Genomic DNA, 27611 nt, shown 5'->3' with positions numbered 1-27611 from the left:
AGATATGAGTACTTAGAGCAAAGTTAAGAAAACAGAAAATCTACTGAGTTAAAAAGAAATTTAATGCTGAACTTGCCAAAACAGACCTGCTGACTGAAAATAAGTTCTTAGTGTAGCCACACTCAATGCATGCACACACATGCATTTTTATTAAAGCCCCTGAGCAGTCTCTGTATTCATTTTCCATGCATTCCCAGTTGTTTTTATGTTCTATATGCTCACACCAGGGAGTCCCAGCTGGCCATGATGCTGAGGTGTTAGCAGGTAGGGACCTGGCTACACTGCGGATAAACAAAGGGAGCTTCAAAAATTAGCTCCAAGTGGCATTTCCTAGTTTGGAACAGGTTTCAGGGAAAAAAATCTGGGTTGTAATACCACAGTGCTTTTAAACTCCCAGCTAAAAAAAGCACGACTTGGGTTATTTTTATATCTTCTTCAAAAGAAAAAGTCACAGGGAGCTGTTTTCCACTTCAGCACTGGGAGCTGGCAGCTCTGAAGAGCATCACAGCACAGAAATACACGTACTCACCTGTCATCAGCGTGTAGTAATTTGGGTAAGAGAGGCTGGGGAAGTCTGGGGTCATGTAATCCACCTTCACCCCCATGTTCACAATGTCCCGAAAGCCCGGCAGACCCTCCAGCTCGCTGTCATCAATGTAGTCGAAGCGAAAGCCGTCGAGCAGGAACACCAGGAGCTTACGGTGGGCCGAGGAGGCGGCGGGAAGCAGCAGGAGGGCGGTGAGGGCAGCGCCCAGGAGGGCGGCGAGGAGGCTGCGGCTCTCCATGGCAGGAGGCAGTGAGGGATCTGCGGCAGCTCCGGGGCCGGACCTGGCACTGCTGTACCGCTCCCGCTTCCAGCGCCCGCGTTAAAGCTACAGCGCTGCCCCGCGCCGCAGACGTGGGAGGTCACAGGTTAATTGCAAGCACATGATTAACCTCGAGCTGAGGAAAGAGCTCAGTACTTCCCAGCTGCAGGAAAAAATGCTTCGCAGCGATGGGGAACACACAGCATAAAAGTAACCGGAGCCTCTCAGGACACTCCGCAGACACTCCCGAGGCAGTGTGGCACGCTGCCCGCTGGCCTCCGGCGAGGAGGGGCCGCGACGCCAGCGCGCTCCCACCGCCGGCAGCGAGCGGAGCCCGCTCCCCGGGCAGCCCAGCTCCGCGCCGGGGCTGCGGCTCGCAGGGGTCTCGCAGAGAGGGGCTGCACTCTTTGAAACACAGACTTACATCTCCAGCAGCGCGAACGCGGGCTTTCTTCTCATCTCTCCGGCAGTGGCTTCTGATAGAACTCAGAGTGAGATTAAGACAAAGCATCTCCCCAGCTGGGAAGTGCAGTATGTGTGAGCTGGGGTCTAGCATTTCCATGGTACGGCGGTACCGCAGACCACCAGCTGAGCAAACTCACCTCTCTCTACATGCATTCGAGTCCCTGCAAATGACCCTGTCTGCTTCCTCTATGCTGCCCTGGGACTAATCTAGGTCCTGATGCACCGGTAGAAAAATTTAGCTTCAGCAAGATAATAATTGATACATTTATTTTCTGGCTGTTGATATTATTTAGATATTAAGTGCTGGGTGGTGCCTAATTTCATATTAAAAATGAAAAAATGTTCCCATTTTAGTAACGAGTCACCACCAGGTTCTTCTCCTTCACAGGAACCTGGCTATACCTCTAATGTAATGCCAGAGTCTGTTGTACACCATAACTGCACATTAACTTGCTTTACTTTAATTCTTTTTCCCAAATAAAAGAATTTCATAGCATTGTCTAACTGTGGGAAATGGCCTTTACAGATGTTTACACCTGGGGAAAGTTGTAATAGATAGCTGGCCACCATTCCAGTGTGGGCATCTGAATTTCTCTTTGCTCCTTACAAAGCTCCCCATTGCACATCCAGTTACCTCTTACCAAACACTGGGCTGATGCAAGCTCAGTAAGACGGCTTTCAGCCCCCTTTGCCCCAAACACTTATTTACCCCCTTGCAAACCCCCTCGTGTCCTGGCTTGCCTTTTGCACAATGTTGTACTGCATGCTGGTGCCTGTGAGCCAGAGCTGCTGCATGCAGGTCACCGCTCCCAGGACTTGGCTGGAAACATGCTGTCCCTGCCCTCCTCCCACAGGTCTCCCAGCTCAAGAAAGACGATGCCCTGTCAGGGGAAGGGGTGCTGGGACTTTTTGTAGGAGGTAGTCATTCCAGGAAAGCGGAAGAGGATGGAGTAGGAGCCTGAAGCCAAGCAGAACTGCTTAGGCCCTTCAGATGCCTGTGCTTGTGTTCATCTTCTCAGTAAAATTCCTCATGCTTCCTCCCTATCGGTGGACTAAATGCACTCTTCATGGACATCTCTCTCTCTGTGATGTGCCCAGCCACGTTTTTTCTTCCCTTTGTTTTCATGTGCCGCTTTTTCCATTCCCATCTTGGAGTCCAGTACTTGGGACATAGGCTCACATCAGTTAAACGTGAGCCAAGGACTTGGAGCATTTCTAAGCTCCATCTCAGGGATCTTTAAAGCAACATAGGGAACTAGCCATTCAGGGCTTTATCCCTCTTCACGTAACATTTACTTTTGAAGCCTTACATTGCTAGCTATCATCATCTTGACAACTTTAATTCTTTGTTTTGACTTTTCTTATCTTGCTTGGCTTCAGTTAATTTATTTTCTCACAGCGCAGCAGCAGTTTTCTCAGCACAAACCAACCCAGGGTCACACAGCTGCGCCTCATGTCAGAGACAGCTGAGCCCTGGGGCCATCCATAAAACTTCATGCCCACAAGAGAGACATCTGGACTGTGGTCCCCAGTCTGCTGGGATGATAACAGGTCCTGGTCCCCTGAGCAGACATTGCCTGGGACAGCCAGGTGGTGCTGGCATACTCTAACCTGAAGTTTGAAGGAAAACACACAAATCCTACCATGCAAGGGAAAGCCACGAGGCTGCGTGACCCGGGCAGTCGGTCTGTGCTCTGACAGCGTCCCAGCCTGTGCAAGGCTGCCACTGCCCTGCCCGCAGGGACGAGGCTGCAGCTGCACACCAGGCTGCTGGGCGACGTGACAGCCTGGGCAGTGCCATGGGCAGCTGCCTGCCTGAGGGATGGCACGCGCTGCGTGTCACACCTATGGACAGTCACCACTCTTCTCAGCCGTCTCCAGACTCCATGGGGTCTCAGCCAAGGATCTGCCACTTCGTCCGCCTCCCGAAGGGAATATGCACATCCTTCTCCTGCTGACCCTGGCCGGACTTCCAGGATGGGAGGTGGCCCTGCGGAATGTGTGTTCAGAGACAGCGCTTCTACCAGTGCTTACTGTGGATTTTCCTTATAGCAAAAACTGTATGTTTTGGACTTGGAGCCACCTGTAGTGTCACGTCTTGGCCAAACCACTGTGGTAATTTATTATGTCCATACTTATGTTGAATGAGCTCAGAAACATGTCCAGAAATGGGGAGGGAAATATTATTATGCACTTCTTGGCAGACCCATGAGGACATTCACAATGATGTCTTGGCTTGTCTTCTAATAGGTGGCTTCTGGAATTACCAGCAGGGCTCAGCAGGAACAACAGCTGCTACCCATGAAGGAATGGGATAATAAAGGAGAGACAGTAAAATGTCTAAGATGGACTCTCACCTTGAAAGGACGACCAGGTTTTTGAGGTGGTTAGACCAAGAAGCCAGGCTTCCATCATGAGATGGTACAAAATACATGTCTTCTTAACATTTTAAGGCATTAAGAAATAATGCCTTCCTTTCAAAAGGGTTGCAATCTTCTATTCAACAGCTCCTTAAGAGAAAGCTCTATCTGAGCTGACAGAGTGGCATGAGAGACAATTGGTGCAAGGTACCATAGCTCAAAGTCTGATTTAAGAATTGGAGATTCACAGGTTTCCACTCAACAAATAAGAGTAAGGCCTGAGAGGGGTTAAAGGACTAGTGAGCCACGTAACTATGACGCTGTATAATACCAACTTGTGTTTTGACAGACAATCCCCCTGAAGAGTGGGACTGGAGCCAAGCAGTCTAGCTTGGCAGAGACAGATCCTAGCAATACATTTCATTCCTGCCAAGCAATGTTGATTTGCTTTGGTTCACATTCATTTGTAAGCACCCTGTCTGCACAAAGCCCCAGCTGGCCGTGGAGACTCCAGCACAACAATATTTTGATACAAATGCTCTTACAAAAGCTATCAGAGCCTGAGCTGGTGTCCAGGGACAACGGTCCTCACTAGTTAGCTGTTAGACAGGGTTTAGGAAGAAGCATGCATAAAGGAAAAAAATCCCTCAACTCAAATTGTACATGAGGAGATATCCCATTGATCCAAAATTGTTTGAGAAAAGATCCTCAACCACTTAGATTGCTCAAGAAATCTTCTTGGCAAAAACTGCCTCTAGTGTCCTTGAATAAATTTTCTTTTTTTCCAATCCTACAGAAATCACAAACATGGCAATAGAAATGAAAGAAAATTCTCTGGGCTCACACCAAAAGTTCAATCTGCCTTGTCGGATGTACAAGCCTTCCTGACAGCGCAACTCTATCTGTGCTCTTGGGTCCAGGAGCACATGCAAGAACAAGAGCTGCTAAAAGTAAAACACGGTTTCCCTTTTCCCCAGTGAACTAGAAAATGTAAGAGGAAAACCTGTCCTTCTTGCTCTTCTGAAAGAAAGATAATAAGTCATAACATGACTCATTGTCAGCTTCTAATGCCTTTTCAGTTCCTGTTCTCCTTCACACACAGTAGTGGTTGGACGCTTTGGCCAACATGGCCTGACTAATTAGTTTGGTTGTTTCTTTTCTCTCATTAGAGAAGAAGGCAGGCCATATCTAGACATAAAAGCCTTGAGCTGCTTGAATTTCTTTGAAGAAGAGGAAGAGGATTTGTGCCAGTCTGAAGTTTAAATTCTGCTGGACTAAAGTTCTTCTTCCTCTTCTCCCCACCAAACCCAAGATAAAAAAGTCACAGGTGATACTAGCCCCTCTGGGGACTTCCACAGAAAACCTTTGGCAATATGTCAGCTTTCTGAGCTGACAGAAGGTCTAACCTTGGTGGAAGTCATTGGCTGCAGGAGTATAGTATCAGTTTCTTTGCTCCTGCCCTGTGCATTCTCACAAATGCTTCTGCATGGAGGTGTGCATTAGGCAAGGCATCTGCTGCTCCTTCAGATCTTCCTGGATGATACTTTATGTCAAGTCAATTATTTCTGTGATTTTGTGGTGTGCAGTAGTTCAGTCACGAGGAATTCAAGACATAAGAAGTGGGTCGCTCTTGCTGTCAGTCATGTACAGATGTATATGATAGAGTCACATGCCTGTTAGCTACAGAGCATTTCAAAGCTAGAAACTCCAGCTTTCCTGGAGAAAAGCAGTGATCCTTCACTGTTTCCTGAGGCAAAGTTTTCCTCTAACCTACCCATCTGGTATGAGATTTGTCTTACTGAAAACATTCACATGCTAGATAATGAGTACATCAAAGTGGGACAGTGACCACCCTGACTGACAGCCAGGGGCTGTTTAATGCTCTTTGAAGTGCCTCGATTCAGGTAATTGTGATGTTTAGAGAGCACCTCTCCAAATCTCTTACTCTGTCCTTCACTGCAACAGTCACAGGTCATATCAATAACTTTTCTAGTTGAAGAATATCTCTTGGAGATGAAGAAACAATGAACTAGTGGAGACCCCTCAATGGCTCCCAGTTTCCTTGCAAGGAGCTGCATGGGCTTGGTGCATCATTGTCAGCACTGCTCTGCGAATGCTCCCTGACAATGGTCTCCTTGGGGAACAGGCTGTGCTTTCATTAAGTGTGACTAGAATGAACAAAGAGGGTGGCTCTTCACACCATAGCACTATTTGGGTGTGCAAGGCCTTTTCCCTGGAGACCTGACTGTTAACAGCATAGGTGGGGCAAGTTCACAGGAAGAAAGTGCACCCAGGGGTGGTAAACACAAACAGCACTGACTCCAGCCATCCTAGAACTTTATGTTCTTAGAGAGTGAACAGCAGTATTTATTCAGTGGAAGAACCTTTCAAGTCTTTTGCTTAGCACTTCTCTTAACCCAGTGCTATATGATCACTATCCAGACCTCCAAGATCCCCTTCTCTTAATGGTTTCTCTTGGGCAGTAATTGCAGCCCACTCTCACCCATTTCACACAGATATCTGAGCTGCTGCACTGGACATTCATAGCCAAGAAGAGAAGGAAAGGGTTGGGGGGACAGCAGCAGGGAGAATATGTCTCCAACAGGACTGAACACAGTCAGCGCTGTCTGATGCCAGCCCCCTATATCAGCCAGCTGCTGCCCAGCAGGAGAGGCCGCACATCTGCACGCCTGAGCTGGGAAGGAGAGGATGCAAATAAACAGTTCACCAGTGGGCTTAAGCTCATTACACAGGGAACCTCTGTCACTGAAAGATACGTAGGAGCTCTGGGAAGCCTGCACCAGCTTATGGCTGCATGTGACACAAGACCACCTCCCCCCTCACCCCATGATGTGTCAGCCTGAGCACAGGACTGTCCAGCTCAAGGGGAGGGTGTCATTGTCTTGGACTGAAACCAGTCTTCACCCCTTCCAAAGAATTTGAGTTTTGCTTGGATATCAACCCATCTCCACCACCACTGTTTCCCCAACATTTATAACCCATGTCTCTGCAACTTTACTACTTAATTAGCCCAAGACCGTGCTTGTTTGAATGTTGGTGTCCTGTACCACAGGGATTTTTACCTCATTGAGGAAACCTTATGCAATGCATTTCTCTGTCAAAATCAGAGAAGTTAGTTTGCTATATAGCAAAACCAGATAATCAGTCCTAAGCACCTGGATACTGTATATTCTACTTCATCTCTGCTGTGTGGTCATGGCTTGTATGGTGGGGGACTGTGGTGAAGGATTTTACTGCTATTCTAGAAACAGGGGTCAACATGTAATGGTGTGAGTGGGAATGGAAACTTGGCAAGCTAAGCAGGTTGATCAAGGTTACTTAGTTTTTATTTAGTATAAAAAATAAAACTATAATCCGCCAAATAAACTAGGTGTTACTAATCCTGCCATGCCGTGACACTAACGTGTTCCTCAGGACTTGAACTCAACGCATCCATTCATATGCCATGGCTCCTCCAAGAAAACAATAGGGTCTTCTGCACGTCCACCAGTGCCTTGCTGTCAGTCATGTACAGATGTATATGATAGAGTCACACGCCCGTGTGACACAAGCCAGTTTATGACCTTGCTCGAGCATCAGCCTTAAAGGATGAAAGTATGAGATTAAAGTCTAACAACCTTGCACAGTCTTACAGCCATCTAGTGCTAGTCAACTGCAGACCTATTTAAGTAAAGTATTTGGGTTTCAGATTTTCCCATTAAATGAGGGGTAATTTGAGAGCTTAAAATATCTGGCAAATCAGTGTTCCAGTGCCTACTTTCCAAGAATAAAATAGAATTCTGCGTTTGATCTTTCTGCTAGATTTCTACATGGAGCACAAAGAGACTTAAAACATTAGCTTGAACTTAGTATATGTACAAAGCAAACTATCCAGGCCTAGCATAAAATGTCATTTTAAAAATATTTGGCATTTGGCATCCTTTATAGCCTGGAGGTTATATGGAGTTCAGCTTTAACTTTTGACATTAGTGCTTAAGAACTGAGGGAGTTGGGCTTGCATCGTGATCTAACAAAGAAACAGGTCTTTATTCTGACAGTAGTTATTTAAGCTAACCTGAGAATATTTATAATTAGGCGCCAAGGGCTGGCCTCCGCAGGCCTGCAGCAAGCATGCCCTGTGCTGCAGAGTTTGCTGCCTACAGTTGCCCTTACTTTTTTTGGTGTGCCACTGCAAATTGTTCAGCTTGGCTTTCATATTTTTGATCTCACCAGTCCTGGCTTTTCATTACTGTATCTGATTAATTTGTAAGGCTATGCTGGAGGTTGAAAACATCACCTGGAAGACACAGCTTCAAGTCTCAACTTTGCCCATTGCTCAGAAACTATGAGTGTCTGGTTCTCATCTCGCTGACTGCTGAGTCACCCCTGGGGAATTCATTCCCACAGAGAAGAGACAAGTGTTTTACAACCCAACCACTGTTCTGGGTAAAGAAATATTCACATGATATCTGTTTCCCAGCTTTGGGTGTTCCTCCATCAACAAGCTACAACTTCTCAAGCAAAGCCTTGTCTGCATCAGATTTTCTTACAGGTAAAGTCCCATCCCTGTCTAAGCACCACGGATGACGTCCTTCCCTATAGGAAGGTAAGGAAGGTCATATCTTGACATCAGGATCAGCTTTACTTTCTCTCACTAGCTGAGTGCTCAGGTTGGGAAATCCTAACATATTACTTATGGCTGGAGCTGGTCTCAGCAATGGCAGGAATCTTTTATCTGAGGACAGGAGCTAGAACAGCCCTCAGTCCTGGGGTACCTGATCTGATTTTTCCATCTGAGTACTCAGAGGTCTCTGTCTGAGACAAATTCCCTTAATTTCTGTCCTCGTTGTCTCTTACTGCAAGCCAGCACAGGCTTCAGCAGGATTTCAGTGGGATCTGGATGTTGCGGGTAGGATGTTTAATCTGCTCTGAATTCACTATGCCACATCTGCATCCTATTTCCGTTACCTTGATTGTGGCTTTATATTACTGCTCTTCTCCACAGTACTGAGATTTATAATCACATGTTCCAATTCCAGTGGTGAAGACAGTCTGTCATTTGACATTCTTCTGCTCTTTGTCAAGGCCCTTATCATAGACTTGAATGAAATCATACTTTTCCCTGAAATATGCCCCAGTGTGGGGACTCCTATTTAGTGCTATATAAACATGCTTTTCTGTTTGCATGGACACCCTGAAGTCAATAGGTTTTCAGTCAACCTCACCTTTCCTAGAAAGCAACACTTCATGCTGCCAGGAGAAGCTGAAAACCTGAAGAACCCCCACTTTCCTTTTCTCCTTGTTTTGTAAATGACTCCAGACTCCAGGGGCCATCTCCTGCCTGCGCAGATACCTCATTGCCTCCAGCCAAGGGGATCCTGCTTGTCCTGCTGTTTTACAAATCTTCTGGTGGCACGGCTTTTCCTCTAGGCCAGATAAGCCCAGCTGGACACTGGCAAACAAGCAAAGGGGGAGTATGTGTGAAGCATGCCTGTATGCGCATGCTGTTGCCCCCTTTGCCTGTGACTGGGCACTGCACTGTGCTGCTCGAGTGCTCCCTTCAGCCGGAATGACTCAGAGAAGTTAAGGCTGAGTTCGTTTCATGGCTTCCTTGGAGAAGAAGCTAAACAAAGCTCTGATCACCTGAAATGAAATGAAGAGAAATAAACAGTAGGAAGTTTACTTCTTCTTCTTGGGCAACCATCATCCCAGGGATCCCAGAAGTCACAGTGCTTTGCATTCTTTCTGGGACGTGCTTTTCTTCTGGGAGCCCTCCAATATCAGCTGCCTGATCTATCACCTGTTCAGGGGGCAAGGAAGGTTGTCATGAACCCAAATCACTTCAGGGTCTTCTTTCCCCATACTGTTCCCTGTAGCTCTACCTGAGGCTGACACAGGGCAGGGAGGAGTGGGATGGGCTGGAAGGCACCACAGTGACCCCCAACAGAGAAGCAGTTGAAAATGTGCCCTTTCCCCTGCTCAGGATAACCAGTAAAAACTTTCGTTTGTCATCCTTCCTCTTTTACCATCAAAACAAATAGCACATGAAAATAGTACATGCATCTTGACAAAATGACGTTCCCTCAGTGCCACTTTTAGTAGGCACCACAGAAAGGCATGGCAAAGTGGTTCATGTTCCCAAAGTTCATTTTCACTTTGTTTCCAGGGAACCCTGTGCTGTGCCTGTGAGTGCTGGCGGCCACAACTGTTTCCTTTGATATACTGTGTCAGAAGTATTCAGCCCCCCCAACATATTTTTTGAGTGAAAACCTATTTGAAACAAATGGCTTCTTTGTCACAGGTCAGGGCTGATCAGGACTGTGGTACTGGGCTCGGGACTGCATCCTGTTAGGCATGTCCTTGGCTATCTCTCTTGCAGTGGAGCGGAAAACCGTGGCTGAGGCCACATAGGCAGAGCAGAGGCAGCTGGTGGCTCGAAGTGGAAAGCATGGGCTGTTCCTCCAGCACCAGTCCCCTGGGGCAGCCTGACGCCAACCAAGCACTTTGCTCAGTCTGTTTTAATAGCACGTGGCTCATATTTTCTGTGTTTTTCCTCCTGACATTATGCTGATGTGCTAATCCACTGCATGGCAGCAAAATACGTCTGAGATTTCCTGCAGTGCTGTCAGCCGCTGGAACTGGACACCCTGCAATAACCTCCAGGGCCAATGGCCTGCTGCCTCCAATTCCCAGTAAGGACTTATTTTCCTTGGAATGGCCAACACATGCAAAACCTCACTCTGATGTTTTTTTGAAAGAGAAAATAGGTGGCAAAGTGCTTAGCTCTTTCAATGAAGTTTGGAAACGATGGAGAGCAACCATGTGAGCACTGAGTGTGGTTGTCCAGCTTCCAGCACAGAGTTGTTAATCATCTCCTGAATGGCTGTCACAAGCACACCAGATCACAACAAAGAAGCTATTTTTCTTTCATCAGGATTGCTCGTTCAGGATAAAACACCTCTGCTAATGCATTTAGCAGGTGCAAGAAACATTTGAAATGGATATCTTTTTTCCAAGAAATAAGGTTAAGACTTGTTTGCTCAGCTTGTTTGGAGTTTGGCCTATTTTGTTATACTCCCTCACAGCTGGTGTTTCCTCCACATGCTGGAAATGGTTGCACCAGCTCAGAGGCAGCAGAGTCTTAGGAAAACCAGGAATATTTCCAGTACTGCAGGCAAGGATTTACAATGTGCTTTAAGGGGGCATCTCAAACTGTGTCCACCCTGGCTTGACTGGAGAAGTATTAAGGTACTCACACCTGGGTGTGAGGCCCAAATCCAGGAGATGGTCCTTTGCTGTGGAAGCACAGACTGTGCCAATGTACTCTCCACACTGTGTGCACAGTACTGGAGTTATCCCGTCCCTTCCCTGGGGCAAAGAGTCAGTGTCACTGTGGCTGGCGCCAGCTTGACTCTCCCTGAATGCTGGCAGCTCACGCTGCCCCTTGCCAGTCACCACACCTTTCCCCAGGCACTTTCTTGGGCCCAGCATCTCCAGGCTCTGCCTGCATGGCTCTGCCTGCATGGCAGGCTGGGAAGCTGATTTCCAATTTCTGTTCTCCTTTGGGAACTAGTATTCCACAGGGGTCAGGCACATCCCTTGGGAGTGCCGTGAGGTACCACTCCCTGCTCATTCAGTCCTCATCAGCAGTAGCACTGCTGCCATGGTGGAATATGCCACAAGAGTCACCTACAAGTGGTAGATTGGACCAATACTTTCTAAATACTAATTACAAGCATGTTATTTTAAAATGTATGACATGACCATCTGTCAGCAAGACATTGGATAAATGGTAATTAAACATACATTGCATGAGCCTTTAAATGTTTTCCTACTGATGGCACATCTAAAGCCAAAGAAACGGAAAGGTTAATGCTGCTCATACCCCAGTGTGAGACAGTTTTCTTAGGAAACTGTCTGTGGGTGGCACAGCATTGCTGCCACCAGCCAAAAGGCAAGACTCAAAAGTGCCCTGGAAGCAAGTCAGCATTTCCAAGCAGCCAAAACACGGGACTGAGCAACTTCATTTGTGGGGTACTGATCAGAGGAGCTTGGAAAAGCTCTTCTGAAGAAGGGAAGCATCAGTTTCTGAACCACATTTCGCTCTGGATAGCCCATAGGCAGAAACTCATGATTACTCATCCAAAGCTGTTGTGTTTTATGTGGCCCTTGTCAGCTGCCAGTATCCCTTTCCTCAAAATAAAAGCATTATATGGTTTTATGAAATGTGAAAGCAGCAATGCTTTAGAGCACTGACTCTAAAAGAATACATTATAGCAGATAAGTGGGTTTTGTCATCTTCTTTTGAGCTGACACATCAGATTTAATAATTGAGGTGTGATCTCCAAACAGCCCCTTCTGCTGTGGTTTGCCATGGCAGAGGCAGTGTTTGCCCAAGTGGGCACCTCCAGAAGCAGCTGGCTCAGGAATAAGGCTTCTGGAAGAAAACTCTAATTCTTCAAGTGCTATGATAGCCTTGGTGTAATGGAAGAGGGTTATGAAACCCCAGACCCTGGCTATTACCCTTGATGTATATTGTTTGTGCTATGTCAGACCGTTTCCCCCCTAGAGGATCCACCATCCTTACCCCTTAGCATTGTGGCTGAGCCAGGAGGAAACCTGTCACTAAAGGATGCTTTCAGTAACTGTAGGGGTTGGTGATGGGCTTGTTCCTCTCCAGAGGTTTGTCTTCAGTGGCTGTTTCTACATGCCAAGATCAACTCTCTGCTATTTTGGTTTTATGTTGGGGAGGCAGATTGCTTGTGGTCTGATGGCAGCAATGAGGCCATGAAGATAAAGAGAGGGTCTGTATCAAACATAAACAGTGGCCATAAATGCATATATGCATATATTTGAGTGCTGCATTAAGTAAAATATACTATAACTAAAACAATATGAGGGACTGTTTTGTCCTTAAATGGGTCAGAGTTAAATATAAAGTATCTCCATGTACATTCTGGAGTTGAAGTGTGTGTACAGAGCAAACAGTTTATGGTTCCAGAATATACCCTGCACCAACTGAACTTAAGTATGAATTGCCTGGTTGTCTGAAATGGGATATCTGATGGGAAAGCTGACAAGAAAGACCACATATTTAAAGGTTAAACAGCAACAGGAAACTTCCTGCGGAAACTTCAATGGCAGGATGCCTGCTCTGTCAGGATGATAAGATCTGCTCCCTGACTCCATCTGACCCTTTTAGCAAAGCCAACTCCTGCATAAACACTATGGACTTTGACCAACAGGGCCTAGGGAGCCCTCTTGCACAAGAATCCCTTCCAGTTTTGTGGGGAAAGTAGAGCATAAACACTTTTTCCTCTTCCTTCACATGTTTATAAGCCTGAAGTCTGTTTCTGCAGCTTCAGATAAAATGCCTGAAAAACCTTTTTTTCCTGACTGTACCATGTGAAAAGGTCAGAACAGATCTAAGCCAAAAATAGAAAAAACATAGGTGAAAGGTGACACAGGGTGATAACTGTCCAGCCAGTGAACAACTGGAAGACCCCAGACCCCAAAATAACCATTGAAACAGTTACATAGACTGTGAGGGTATAAAAGCCCAGGGATTCCTTTGTTTGTGGTCCCTCCCTGTAGCCACCCAGGATGAGCTGCTCCTACTGCTGTACCACTCAATTACCTAATGTTTGTCCCTCCCCCGAAATCAGATGCTTGACTCTGCTGCAGGAAATCTAGGGTGGAGAAGTTTCCTTAACAATATTTAATTCTACTTTAGAGTGTTCTTTTATTATTTTCTTTGGTCTTTAATGGAGCAAAGGTACTCGCGGGCTTACGGGTCAGGTTTCTAACCAGATTAGTACTAAGCCAAAGAAATGTCCTCTTCATTCTTCCTTTCAGATCACCGTAAGCATGTTGGGAGGAAAGGCCCTGTCCATGCCGACACTAGATGTCAGCCCAAGCACGCGATTGCATCTGCTCCGAGCTGCAAACGCCTTCCTGCAAATCCATGGAGCAGAGACTGGGAGAGCCTTGGGCTACGCCAGCAACCTTCCCTTGCGGCGAGGGGAGCTGTGGCATTGCAATGGCAAGGGGGGAAAGGAAGGGTGAGCTCTCGTGTCTTTGCACAAACTCCCTTTTATAATAAACATGCATTTCTGCAAGCCAAAACGAGCCACATTTTAAGGGGTGAAAACTTTCACCCGAAGTTCCTGCCCTTGTCCCAGGTATGACAGAAGGCAGCTAACATGTCCTGGAGACCATTAGCTGCCCCTTCCCTGCCCCCACCTCCCGCAGGCTGAGGCTGTCCTGCAGGATCCTGCCAGGGAAGACTGACAGCTGCCGGGTTTCACTGCCGTTGAGAGGGAAAGCAGCTATGACTGCTACCTTGAAGAAGCCAGGAGCTGTGGGCTCGCCTGAGCTCCGACTGAGATGGGGCTAAACTTTAGGTTTTACAGTGAGTGAAACCAGTGCCAGGGAAACAGCACTCCCCAGGGTACTTTCTGCAAGTAGTTTAAACCTCCATTGGTGTTTTTTCTCCTCACAGCATTGTTGTCCCAGAGTGTTTAGCTCACAGACACCAGTTGCCAAGGCTAGTGTTGACTGAAAACCCTGAGAGAAAAACAGAAATTGCCCGGTGCAAACAGCATTTCCTCATATTTCTACTCTGTCTGGGGACAGAGACAATTTCCCCTTCCCTTGTTTAGAAAACAGCCTTCCTTCCCCATTTCCCTCTCATTCTCCCAAACTCACACTCTGGCAGGCCAGCCTGACTACAGGCTGTGGTGGTGAAATGCCCTTGTTGAACCCAGGGATTAAAGGCTGGAAGTTAATATCTGCTCCTTTGCCTCTGTTCCTGCTTTTCCACCCTCTGTCTTTTAAAAAAATGTGTGTGAGTTTCCCTGTCCAGTGCCTGTCTTTCCTTCTGTCCTGTTATGCAGTGAGAAGCATTCAGGAATCACCCAGGCAAAACCCAGATGAGCTGCAGCCCTGTAGGGTGCAGTGTATTTCCCACATGCTTGTTTGGGACACCCCTGGCCTGGCAAGGCTCACCATAGCAGGGATGAGATTCCTGCATTTGAACTGGCTGGCACAGAAAGGGCTCAGGCATCCCTGATCTAGGCCTCCTGCTTCCTTGGTGAATTTGCCCCTCATGGAGACAAACCTAGAAAGACCTTCAAGCTCTGGCACTTCTAAAAACAGCTCTTCTTTCAATGAAGGGATTTTCAGCGAAGCAAATGCAAACAATTCTAGGTCAAAAGAACAAGTATTTAAGCTGCTCCAGCCTGGTATCCTGCAGTAGGTAGCTTGTTCTATTGGCTTAGCTGCTCGGTAAGATGTGTTTCGTTGTCTGAACCACTTCCTTAAAGAACAACTAGATGGGTGGTGGACACAATTTGTTCTTGATTATCACTGGGAGAAAGTAGCACAAACAGCCACATGCACTGGTTTGTGGAGTGACTCTTCAGCTGCTGGTTCTTGGGTCAGCCGTGGCAAGGCTGGATTGCAGGGGCCAGTGTGGAAAAGTGTGTGTGACGCCAGGCAGAAGGGGGACTTGGATTTCATTGGCTTGACATCATGCCTTTCCATGGTTTGATTTTTTTATTTTTCATTTCCTTTGCAAAGCTCTGCTCCTGGCCTGGATCCTGGCAACACTTCATTACACAACAACAGTTGCCATGGCCACTGAAGTGGAGGCAGCAAACAGCGCTGCAGCAGCGCTGGCAGGAGCTGCTGCGGCTTCCCAGGCACACGGATTCACGGTGCATGGGTAGGTGGGTGCACGGTGTGCAGGTGCATGACTGCACTGGAGCATAAGTGCATGGGGGTGGGAGCTCACAGGTGCATGGGTGCAAGGGCAGGCATCCCACTGGGGGCCCAGCATCCCTCTGGTCACTTGCAGACATGAGCATCCCACAAAGGGCCACCAGCCGGGGGCAAGCCATGCCTCACAGAAAAGCTCTGATGTGAATGGGCTGAAATATTTTGCATGGGCTCAGTATGGGCTCAGTATGGGCATCTGCATCTTTATGCCTGCTTTAGAAATAGGGATGAGTGCTAGAAAGGGAGGGGGTGGAGCTGCACGGATGTTCGACACACTGCCAGCTCTCTGTGCATGTGCATGTCATGAAAGTGATAAAGCCAAAGGCAGCACCCAGGAGTTCAAGAAGTGGGCTTCTCCGAAAAGGCAGCCCACCCCTCCTGTTGGTCCTCTCTCCTGCTGTGCACAGGGCTTGTGAAGGAATGGGAGAGATCATCTGAAGTTGTTGGGGATCACTGGTCTGTCGATGCACTGCAGGTAAAGGCCAAAGGGGAAAGCAGTGCCCAGAAGCCGCTGGCCAGGCAGCTGTAAGGAACAAGTGAAGTTTTGTACAGTGCATACTGGAGCTGGCAGTATGGAAAAGAGGGATTCTGGTGCGGGGCACCAGATCAAGGTGTTTGCTTTTGTCACCTCACCTCCATACGGATTTGTTGAACGCCCCCACAGAGAAGCTGCTGCTGGGGGTTACTCACAGCAACAAGAAGCTCTTGCTAGGGTAGCTGTGGAAGTTGCCAACCATGTTTCCTCTTCATCCCTGCACTGCTGGAGACATTGGGGCAGGATCAGTGGCGCAGATCTGCACTGGCCACCCAAACTCACGCAAGTTTGGTGTGCACTTCTAGCCTGGAAGAAGTGAAGATTTAAATCCACCATTCAGTGGACTGCCAGTGGAGGGGAGGCTGCACTGCCCATCTTGCTGCTGCCCCTGTTGGAGCTGAGATGCAAGAAAAAGGAGTGATGACTTAAATCAGTGCAGTGAGACCAGCTAGTGTTAATTTTGCAGAGCTCTTGGTTACTCATAGTACATTCATTTTGTTTATATTCTGTTCTATAAAACTAAGTAGTTCCTCTCTCAGTGGTTTTATACTCTCTAAAGCGCTCTAGCCCATTTCTCATCCTGTTTTACATTTGTTTGCTTGTTTCTCAAGCCAGTTCTTCCAGCATCTCTTAAATCATGTCTACTGCTGTCTGAATCCCTTCCAGTCTCTTGCCATCTGCTCAGTGCAAAAGTGAACAAAATATTCATGGTTCATAGCAATATAATATAATATAATATAATATAATATAATATATCATAGTAATTCATAACTATGACGTAGAAACAGGAGCCTTGTGCATCTGAAATTTTAGGCCTCCCCAGTCAAATAACATAAAGATTAATGCATTGATCTTTGTGCCTCTAGTGACTGTACCTTTCTTATTGCTTTTAACTTACAACAAGCACATCAAAATTTCCTTGGGTTAGATTTTAAATCCTCCCCTCCCCTCTTCTTCCCCAGCCTTCCCTGCCTTTTCCTCCCCCTCCTCCTTCCCCTTCCCTCCCCCTTCTCCACCCTTTTTTTTCCTGGAATCCAGGACTTGCACTTGTTTTGAGTTAAGAACCCACAAAGGCAAAACATTGGACCTTAGCTCATTGCCTGTTATGCCATTTCTGATCTCTGCAGCATGATCCCTTACTTGAGCAGTGGTATTGTGCTCTGCCGTCTCTTAATTGTAACACTTCTTCATGGCTTCAGCCATACAGTCCCCTGAAATCTATCTCTGACCTCTGTGGTTCAAAATTCCATGTGGACCTTTCAGTTGCTCTGAAGTCAGATGGGGTTCTGGTTTGTTATATTTGATCTTTATTTTGTTGTCAGTCCCAAGAGAAGCTATGCCCCTTACAAAATCCTGAGCAAGCCACTCTTTTGATGTGTCTTCAATCACGTTTTGCTCTTCTCAGATGTCCTTAACATAAATGCTCATTAAAATCTACCTATCTGATCTTACCATTCACTATTATTTCCTGGAAACTGTGAAGATCACTTTTTCCTTTAATCCAAGAGAGAGAATTCTCCCCAGGCTTTCTGCATGTCCCATTGTGTTGCAGGAAACCTGCTTCAGAGCATGACAGCCTGTTGGCAGGCCCCTGATCACCAAAGCACCTTTTCTGGGAGGATGAAACACAAGCCTTCAGACATCACTGCTCTTATTTCGGCCAGCTAGGTCATCTTCTCAGCTGCAGATGAAGCTCCTCAGCCACACCAACCTTCACAATGCAGTGTAAGCTTTTGGCACACCTTGTGGCAGGGAAAGGCTGACCCATAAGAGACAGCAGCTTGGAGCAGTTCCTTAGGCACACACTGAGCAGAAGCTCCAGATTTTGCTTTTCTGGCAGACTTGGGTTTCATAGCTGTTGCAGGACCAGGCAGAATTCTCTGTAAATGCTACTGTTTGCTGTGTCTAATTTCTTTCACAGCAAATGTAAGTGCACATGATAGTTATCCCTTCCCTCAGAGAGTAATGTCAATTCTTAAGCCTTTCCCTCACTTAGCCAAGACTTTTCCCCTCTGCTGCTTTAAATGTGACATTTTTCACTGAGGCAGGTGACTTTACAGCTCTGTTGGCTAACCTTGGTGAAAACCTTTTCCCAGAAGTTTGATGATGATTCACTGGCATTATCCAGAGCACAGATTCTCCTGTTTAAGCAACTCACACAATTTCTGTCAGCAGCATGTCTGAACACCAAAAATTGCCAAGTGATGACAAGCCCGAGAATGGCTGGTGTTGGCAGAGCAAAGTTTTTTCCTGTCATGTTGAGGTTACAGATACTTTAGTGGGTCTGTTCTGGATGCACAGCTGTAGATCCCCTCAGGAAGTGCCTTTCCTCCCTAGTAAGATCATGTCAGAAAGAGGTATCGATCAGAATAACAGTGAAAAGATTAAAGCCATATTGCTGAGTGGGGTGTTGAAGGAAGCCTCAGTGAACCGCTGCGCTTGTATTCAGGTCCTGCAGTCTTCTGCTCTTCTTTCCTCCTGTCTTCAGCTCTGCAAGTGGAAATGAGGTTCAGTGCAAGCATTAGACACTTTGTTCCACATATAGCTTCACATGTAGGTGGGGAAGGAGCTGGGGCTGAATTTGTTCTCTTCTAGTCTCTATAAACAACCTGAACATCTTGCAGCTGTCAAAGCACAGACTGTAACATCTCATAAACCATCTGCAAACCTTTATGTGATATGGAAGGTAGAAAGAACAGGTGGTGTCTGTGAGTTGTTCTCATTAAACCATCTGATTGAAGTCAGTCTAATGCAAACTCCAGTTTTTCCAAACTGTATACTGGTTTTGGTGCATGCCAGTGGGTCATGGGGTAGTCTCACACTCGCATGGCAAAACCAAGTACTCTCTGATAACCTTCCCATGGGGACATGCATTGCCAGAATGATCTTAACACTCTCAGCCTACTAGGGAACGGTAAGATGTCCTTGGGCTATGGGACAAGAACTTGGTTTCTGCAAAAGTTGAGCAGCACAGCCTGAAAGCAGAAATGGTAAAAACGTTTTGGTGGAGAGGGGGGATGGAAATGCCCCCACCTCAGGGCAGCCATACCTGATTCTTCCTTACACCTCATCTGAGGACTCTTGAACAGGAGTTGCTGCTGTTACATGATTCATTTCTGTATACTCTGGTCCAGACCATGGCACACCTGCTTTGCATCTAAATCCACTTTGTAAAAGAGCTTGCAGTAGTGCAGGTCCCCGTGTTTCTTTTTCCCTGTACCCTTTTGTTAGAGATAAATTTCAATTCCAGAATACAGGTGAAACGAATCCACAGCAGCAGCTTCACTGACACTCTTCAAAATATCTGCAGAAACTAGTTAGAAAAAGTTGCTCAGTTCGTGTTCTGCTGAGCAAAGCTCTTGCCTCCATGTCCATCACAGCCAGACTCAGACACACTTGTCAGGGGATGGGAAGCTTGGGCTGGCACCAAGAAACCTATTTTTAAACTGTCTCTGCTGCATAACATAATATGAGATTAAACTGCATGATGGTTACTCACTAATTGCTTACGGTGAAGCTGCAGGAGGCCAGAGGGGTGGGACTGGGGTGTTCTTCCACCCCTGCATCCACCCACTGCCTCCCCAGGGCTGCTGGGAGCTCCATCGCCTCCGAGCTTTCGGGGCGCGGTGCTAACAGTCAGATTTCAGGCCCTGCCCAAGAGCAGGTTTTTCACTTTCTAAAGCGTACAGTGACTTTTCAGCAAGGTTTCCTGCATGGCTTGTACTTTCTAAGAAAGGAGCTGAAGCGAAGCCCAACAGTCAAGAAACAACTCTGCTTACCCGCCCCAGGGACAGCAGGCACTATGTACATGCCCGGAAAAACATCCCTGCAGATCAGATAGAGATGTAAAACCCCATCAAACCACTTGAGAGAGGGAGTAAGAGGTTTTTTACATGAAAAACTTGGACAAGATCCCTTTTAAACTCAGCTGAAATGAAAGGAGGGTGGGGAGGTTTTTTATTGCTACTAGAAGCGTTTTTCAGTCTGTCCTAAAAATGACATGAAACTCCAAGCTCAAAGTAGCTTGTTTACAGGCTTGGGTTTAAAGAAATCCCTCTGTGAGGGGGAGAGGTTATTTCTCAGTCAGCAGGCAGAACTGGAGCTAGGGGCATGGCTCATGATTCTGGCTCCTTAGGTATGAATTAGGTGGGATTGCTGTTGGTAACTACAGCCAAGAGTAAATATTTGGGTGAGGGAGCCATAACTAGGCATGCCATCTAACCAATTGTAAGCTGGGTCTGGACATCAGAAAATAAGAGATTTGGTATCTATCTTCCCATGAATACCTGCTTTTAAAGATGAAGAGATGATATAACTGCTTTATAAACTTATAAAAACTCAATGTGTCAGCAAGCTGAGAAAGGTAACAGCAGGGTAAAGCAGGGTCTTATGGTGGTATGGAGACCACTAGAAAGACACAGAAAGGTGTGGGGAACAGATTACCAAGGATATACCTCTGATATTGGTGGCATATTTTGCAGAGAAAGACCAGGTTATGGAGAAATTACAGAGAGCAGCTACAAACTTTGAGCAAAGAAAAGGGAGATATGGCTGGCCATGGAGCAGCCAGGGACAGTTCTCCTCTCTGCCCTGGCCTTTGCCTAGGGAGTGGGGCTGTAGCTGAAAGGTTTAACTTGGTGCCCTTGTTGGCTTGCAGAGCATGTTTCCACCAGGAGCCATCCTTCTTCCAAGGTGACTTCAGCTACTGATGCCTTCAAGGCCTGATGCCATGAGGTGAACAGCTATAACAACATGCAGAGCTGCATTTTGGCTGGCAAACTTTCCTGAGCAATGGCAGCTAAACCTTGTGTCTTTCAGCTGTGTTGCATCAGTATCTCCCCATTCTTTTTGTTGAAGTTTAGGATTTGCTTGTTTGGTTATTTTCCATTGCTGGTGGTGCTTTTTTCTTCTGGGGGTGGGTGGGTTTGCTTGTTTGTTTGTTTGTTTTAGGTTTTCTTTAAGCAGATGTGGTGGAAGAAGGTAGGACTTCATGGGAAAGGAAGCTGTTCCTTGCCAGAAAGGGATGAAAGAAAAATTGCAAGGTATTCTTGTCCAGCCTCAGCCTGTTACTTCTATAGCCGGAGAAAGCATTTTGTTTTATTTTCTGCCATGTGCTTTGCTGTGCCAAAGCCCTGTGGTGACACTGAGACACAGCTATTTGGGGCTCTCTGATCAGTCTTAGCTATGCTCAGCCAGCCATGCTCTGTAAGGGGTATTGGCCTTACTCTCTGCAAAGTGAAGCATGACGCCAAGTTCAAGGCATCACAAACTATCTTCATGGGAAGAAGGAATCCTTGATGGAGGGTGGAGTGCCACCGTACAAGCTTGTTGTTGATTTTGGGGTAGTTTTTAATGTTTCAGGCAACACCTGCCACCAAAGGCAAACAGTTGTACTCATCAATAAGGGCAGTTTCCTGAGTTAGATTTCCCCCTCCTGCATGATGTTTCCCCACCATTGCCTCTTTCGTTACAGAAAGGGTTTGACAACTCATCACCAGATGCTTGGATCCCCAAGCCATCCTCTGCACACTTCCCCTCTGAGGCAGCTATGGCTGGGACTGGACCAGTACTGGGCCAGCCCTGTTGTGTTGTTGTTGGCCACACAGTGCAGCTTTGTATTGCAAATGGACCACTGGTCCAGTCAGATAGAAACATATGGATATGAACAAGTGCATTTACAGTCATGGTCCTGGAAATAATCTAGTCTTCAATAAGATCAATTAGTCCTTCTGTTTATGAAATTTCCAGGGCTATATTACATGGTAAATCCTGTATTTTCCCCTCCCACATTTACAGCATACTCAGTATAATTCAAATGTTGCTAACAAGTTTGTTCAGTATTATTTGGATGTAATCCACTCCTTATTTCAGTACATAAGGGGATACTCAGGACTTTTAGAACAAGTCATACAGGAACCTTATACAGTGTGTGATAAAATACAGTGTCTGGTAAGAAATTAAAATTTTGGCCATCTCCAGGAGAGAACAGTGTGTGATATCCTCATCTGAACCAGCTGCCTCTGAGTCCTGCAGCTCTCTCTCAGCAGCACCAGTGCCACCAGTACCAGCCCACTTGCCGTAGTGGTGCTTGTTCTGACAAGCCAGTATGCTAGCAAGCACAAAGGCATGCATATAATGCTCAATACATGAGAATTTCCATTAGACCAAGGACAGGCTGAAGTGATTTGGTGGACTGTAAGAAAGTTTGGTGGAAGTAATTTTAAATCCTTTATTTTAATAAATACACCTTTATAATAGGCAGCTTGGCAATTATGTAGTATGTCTTGATGCCTCTTTTGGTAGTTGGTGGCTAACTTTAAAGCTTTGCTCTGTTGTTCAGTTTCTTTTTTCACATTGGGCCACATAAATGAAGGGAATATTTAAATAATTTTAGTTCCTGTATAAAGCTGCTGTAGCTGACCTTTTCTAGAACTAATAATTAATTTGGGGTTTTGGACTGACATACTCTAGTGTCTGCACCAACTAAGGGGAAAGAGTTCCAGGATAGTATCCAGACCTGATGAAAACAAATCAGCACAATTTTTCACATATACATTCATTTAACTGGAGGTAAAACAGTGTAAGAACAAGGCCCCAGGGCCCTCAGCTGAACACAGCAGATGAAGCAGGTTATATGCCATGAGGTGCTGTCCAGAAATTGTGGGGTTGGACTGCCACTATGCTCACAGAAGCACCATCATCCCTGCCGTGCTTGGCTGCCTATGTCTCTCTGTGTTCATGTGTTTACATTTCCATTTAAATTTACCTGCAAGTCTGATTTTTCTAGAGTTTTAACATACTTTGTTTTGATAGATAATTGCTACAGTCCTGTGATATGTTTTACTTGGAGTTTATTAATCTGCTCCCAGCTATAATTCCATTTTAGCCTAGTTTTGTCTAAGAAATATGAAATGTTTTGTTATTCCCAGAGCAACAGATGTGAATATCATCCTGAGGATGAGAAGCTTATCAAGTGCCCAGTACAGTACTTTTCACTGATATTTCAAGAAACTCTTTATCCTGAGTCTCTCTCTGAGAGGAGACACTGCTTTTTGAGCCCTGGATCACACTGAAGTTTTACTTTATGGAGGCTATGGGGGAGCATGCCACAGTTTTCATTTGTTTTCCCATGGAAATTGTAACTCCGTGCATCTTTCATGGATTAGTCATATACACTACAGAACAATGCTTGTGGTTATCCCATTTTTTTCCCTTTTGCTATCTGAAAAAAAAGGTTTCCTCTTTTGATCAAAATTGGTTTTGACCACATCTGGGAGGTGCAATGATGAAACAAAAGGAAATATCAGGATCTTTTAAACACTGGAGCAGAGTTGGCAAGTGCCTGGTGATACCTGTGCGGTCACTGGTACCTGCTAACGTTGTCTTCCTAGAGTTTAATAGAATTTCAAGCTGCATTTGCACTAGAGTTGATGCTAAAATTTTCCCAACTTGCTGTTCAACCTTACCACCCACCCACTTTTGAAAGTCTGGTGTGAGTTCCCACTATGCTGCTCTTGGCCTTCATAAGTGAAAATTGCATAAACCATTCATCTGAAAATCAGGCCCACACTTTTACTGGGCCAGAGTTTTTTGAGGGATGCAGGCACAGAAAAATAGTCAAGGTGCTATTTCTTTTTTGGGCTAAGATAAGTAAGTGATATGGCAGGCTAACCACAGAGGGTGTAGAAAGCTGCACTTACTTTCATCTAATGCTTCCCTATTAACTCAGAAACTGAGACTTTAATAATTTATTGCTAAATTTCACTCTAGAGGTAGTCTGAGATTTCCCTCTGCATTAGAAGACACCAAGGGAAAGTTTCATATAATGCCAGCTGGTAATTAATACAAATAAGTGACAGGAAATAAGGAGCTGAAACTGTTGAATTGAATCAAGCCATGCCTCCAAGGACTGCAGCATGGGAACTGCTCACTGTGAGGTTAGGAAGTTCAACGGCCTTTGCTAAAAACAGTCCCTTTTATTTAACTTTCACTTCTTTTCTCAGTTTTGGGATGACATGATTCCAAGAAGTTCCTGTTTCTTTTCTCCTCCTTTCCATTCAGCAGGTCTGTGCAAAGGGCTGCTGGAGTGGAGGGGGGGCAAGCACTCCTGTGTGCCGTGCCATGCCCAGGCAGCCCCTGCATTGAGCAATACCAGACACGGGTGTTGAGAGGGAGCGGACCCCTGCTCCTCAACCCTGTGCTGGCCTTGCCCTGAGGGTCACTTGTCAGCAGACAGCCTGGGAATCAGCTGCTCTTCAGCATGCTCCTTCTCCCTGCCAGTTCCGAAGGGCACATGGAGCATCCATTGGGGCACAGACACCGTGGCCAGCCTGGCTCAGCACACATGCAAACCGCTGTCAGGGAAGGTGAGGGTGGATAGTGGGAACTCTCCCCACATTTGTGAGGAATTCCTGTGTAATGAAACAGCATTTCATCCACAACTGCTATGAAATGGTCAAAGTATCGGTGAGGCAATGAGATGAAATAAATCTCTGGTTAAAACTGATTACCTGTGTTTATTTCTTTGAAAAGCCTGTGAATAAGAAGAAAAAAAAAAAAAAAGATTCCGCCAGGTTTGTGGAGAAGCAGGTGGCATAGCAGTTAGTAAATCCTTCTCAAAGCTTCTTAACCCAGTGGGCACTTTCACTCAAGTTGGAAAGAAAGGGTAGAAGAAGTCTGCAGCCAAAGAGAAGGACAGAGAAACAGTCAATATTGCCTTCCTCTGCTCCTCCTTCACATCCCTGTCAAGTCTAGGCTTTGGCTAAAGCTTGCAAGAATCTCCAAGAACAGGATACCATGTGTGGCCTCTGACTGACAGTGGCACTTGTTTCCAGGCCCGTTTTGTCCCCTTAGAAACTTCTTGTTTATCTCTGCTTTTTATCAAGTGGTAAAAGGTAAAGACAGCCTGCTGCCCTTCGCGCTGCAGAGACAGCCTGTGCGCAGGCACACCTATGCACAGGGATGAACACGTGTGCCCCCGGGCTGCCAGGGGAAGGAACTCTGTCTGCAGCCACCCCACAGGCTGGGAGGGATGCTCAGCACACAACTCTGCTGAACACGGGGCTTTCTGAACAAGGCAAAGTGAGGCCGAGCTATGGCCGAGTGTCCTGCAATTCCCCTTCACTGTAAAACCAAATCCTTTCTAAGCCCTCACTTCCTCTTTGAAAGAAAGTGATGCTCCCCAGTGAAAACCAGACAATGGTCTGAAAGAAAAGCTTTTTAAAAACCCTCAAAAATAAGTTTGTTCATTGGACACAGTGGGCTTTTTTTCTTTGCATGGTTGGAAGTACAGATGTGCGTTTGCATGCGCTGTCTCTTTGCAGAGTGCCATAGCCCATGGTCGGGCAGGGAGCACAATCCAGGCAGCTCCAGAATGCTTCCAGAAGCAGCAGGGATGGGTTATGCAGTGGCTCATGCTCAGCTGCTCAAGTTTGAAAGCACTGCTCACGCCAGCTCACCCCAGCTCACGCCAGCAGCCTCCCAGCATCAGCAGTGCTTCCTCCAACCCACCTTTCATACAAACCCCCGCACTCCTAGCAGAGCACTGATCAGCTAGGATCACTGTTTTTAGTCTCTCAGTATGGTTATGCTGCTCAAGTCCATGTCGTGGGTCCCTTAAACAATTGTCAGCCCCAGTTCAGGCTGGTGCCCTGGGAAGTCATCATGTCCACAGTGCTGTGGTGCCCGGCACACCTCCTGGGTGCCCTTCTCCTGGGAGCTGAGGAATGGCAACCGCTTGTCTCCATTTGGTGACCCATTAAACCCAGTTGTTGTAGCTCTCATCTGGGCTCCTGCAGAGGTGGGACCAGTAATGTGTGCCCAGAGAGTGTCACTGAACACTGTCACTTGCTAATGCATTTGTCCAGGTAACTGAGATTTAACATGTGCCCAAACCACATGAATGCATGGTTCTGGGAAATGTGAACATACAGTGTGTCATCACTTTCCTAGCCTGTATATCTGACAAAATCAGAATGCTTGTTTTATGGTTATCAGGCAATTGCTCTGAAGCAGTTGAAGAGCAGTACTTTTTTACACAACATGTATTTGGAAGAAGAAACTCATCGTCAGGGAATATTAGAGTGCCCATTTGTGCAAGGTGTGTCCATTGGGATTAAATGAGTATTTGGATACAGCCTCCAGCTCATAAACTCTCCAAAATGCTGATTAGCAAACGGTGGGGGGATTTACCAAGGACAAATTCACTCTAAACTTGCCCTGGCTCCAATAATCTTGTCCAAATAGTTGTCCAAAATCTTGGAGACAGGATACCGGTCCATTCAGGCCAGCAATCTGACGCACATCCCTGTCCTCCTGTTGTAAAAACTACCGCATGGCTGTAATAATTAATCAGCTGGAAACAGCCCAAGCCCAAAGAACAATGTCATGGCACTGAGTACATATTTACTCAGTCAGGGAAAGCAGTGAAAAAAGGAGTTTCATTCCAAGCAGAGCAGAGACACCTGCCAGAGATATACAAATGCAACATGAGGGTGCAGTCTCAGTGGAAGATGTGATTGGACTTATGTAAAACTGCTGCCCAATTGCGACAAAAATGGAGTTGAGCTCCATGCTGTTGGGCAATACTGCCCATCTGACAGTAACTGCGCCCATATTTGCAGGAGATACCCAGTTTGGCAGGATTTTAAATAGAAATGGGGTCAGAGAGGAATAATATTTCATTTTTTAAAAAGTTTTGAAGTATTTATACTGTTTTATTTGTAAGCATGAGGGTGGGCAGCTTGGGAACAAGGTGGAAGGCTCTGCCCTGGATCCTGGAAAGCGGAGATGATAGATGGTGGGGGGTTCCCGTTGGAGAAACAATCAAGTGTGAGTTTCCAGGGCAGCACTGCAGCAAGAACAGCTACTGGCATCTTCTGGGTGCGTAAGAAGGTGTGCAGATCGTCAGCTGAAGGACATTACTGACTGAATGAAGGACTCTGAACTTTGTCAAAGATGCTGCTGTTACAATAAAGGAACATGTAAAAGATCTTCAAACCAAGCCGAAGGCCACAGACACTGCTAAGAGTAAGGTCTTCATCAGTTTGGCCTCTGACAAAAATCCAGAAGAACTGGCCTCAACCAATGCATGTAAATTTTATCAGGCAGATGAAATTCTCAGCATAAATTTGGCACGAATTTTTACCCAAGAGCATGATTTATGCTTCTAAGAAAGAGGGTCCCCACTCTTTTCAAACTGACACAGCATTCGGAAGGGTGACCTGAGCTTTGGCCAAATAAAGCTGGTTTGCTGCAGGGAGAGGGGTCTAGGAAAAATGCAATTGGCTTGTGAATTACAGCAGTTCCCACAGTCTGAGCCCTCTGGACGTCAGGATATGGCCATTCAGGACCTGCACCCCTGATGCAGAGGTACCCCAGGCAGCAGCATCTGAGCTGATGTGGGGATAGCCTGGAGGATATTGTTGCTGTCTCTGTCCTAATGAGGAACCTGAGGTGTTACTTAGCACACCTTAAGGGATATACCACGAGAGCTGTTGTAGCTCTAAGGGACAAACCATGTTCTTGTCTCCAGATCAACAAAAGCCATTGGAAAAAGCAGCAGAGGTGCTGGGCAGGACATCCTTCCCCAGACCCCATGACAGCACTTCTCTAGAAACCCTCAAGCACACTTTCCTCCATCCTTGGTCTCCAGCAGGGTTCGGATCC

General features: G+C 46.4%; 1 protein-coding gene and 1 long non-coding RNA gene across 2 annotated transcripts in view; one reads left to right on the top strand and one right to left on the bottom strand.

Moving 5' to 3' along the window:
* Nucleotides 1–1050, bottom strand: part of ENPP6 (ectonucleotide pyrophosphatase/phosphodiesterase 6) — a 32756-nt gene extending 31706 nt beyond the window's left edge. Inside the window, exon 1 of the mRNA XM_048304517.1 lies at nucleotides 530–1050. Coding sequence (XP_048160474.1) covers nucleotides 530–785 — 256 coding nt within the window. The 5' untranslated portion in view covers nucleotides 786–1050. The remainder of the gene's footprint in view (nucleotides 1–529) is intronic.
* A 14237-nt stretch (nucleotides 1051–15287) lies between these two features.
* On the top strand, nucleotides 15288–24450 carry LOC125326696. Its single transcript, XR_007203947.1, has 2 exons — nucleotides 15288–15356; nucleotides 20910–24450. It is a non-coding gene; the product is annotated as an uncharacterized LOC125326696 (long non-coding RNA).
* The last annotated feature ends 3161 nt before the right edge of the window (nucleotides 24451–27611 follow it).

Source organism: Corvus hawaiiensis, chromosome 5 (genome assembly GCF_020740725.1).
Source record: "Corvus hawaiiensis isolate bCorHaw1 chromosome 5, bCorHaw1.pri.cur, whole genome shotgun sequence".
NCBI lineage: Eukaryota > Metazoa > Chordata > Aves > Passeriformes > Corvidae > Corvus > Corvus hawaiiensis.
Note: the sequence above shows the minus strand (reverse complement) of the source record. Positions and strands in the feature narration are given on the sequence as shown.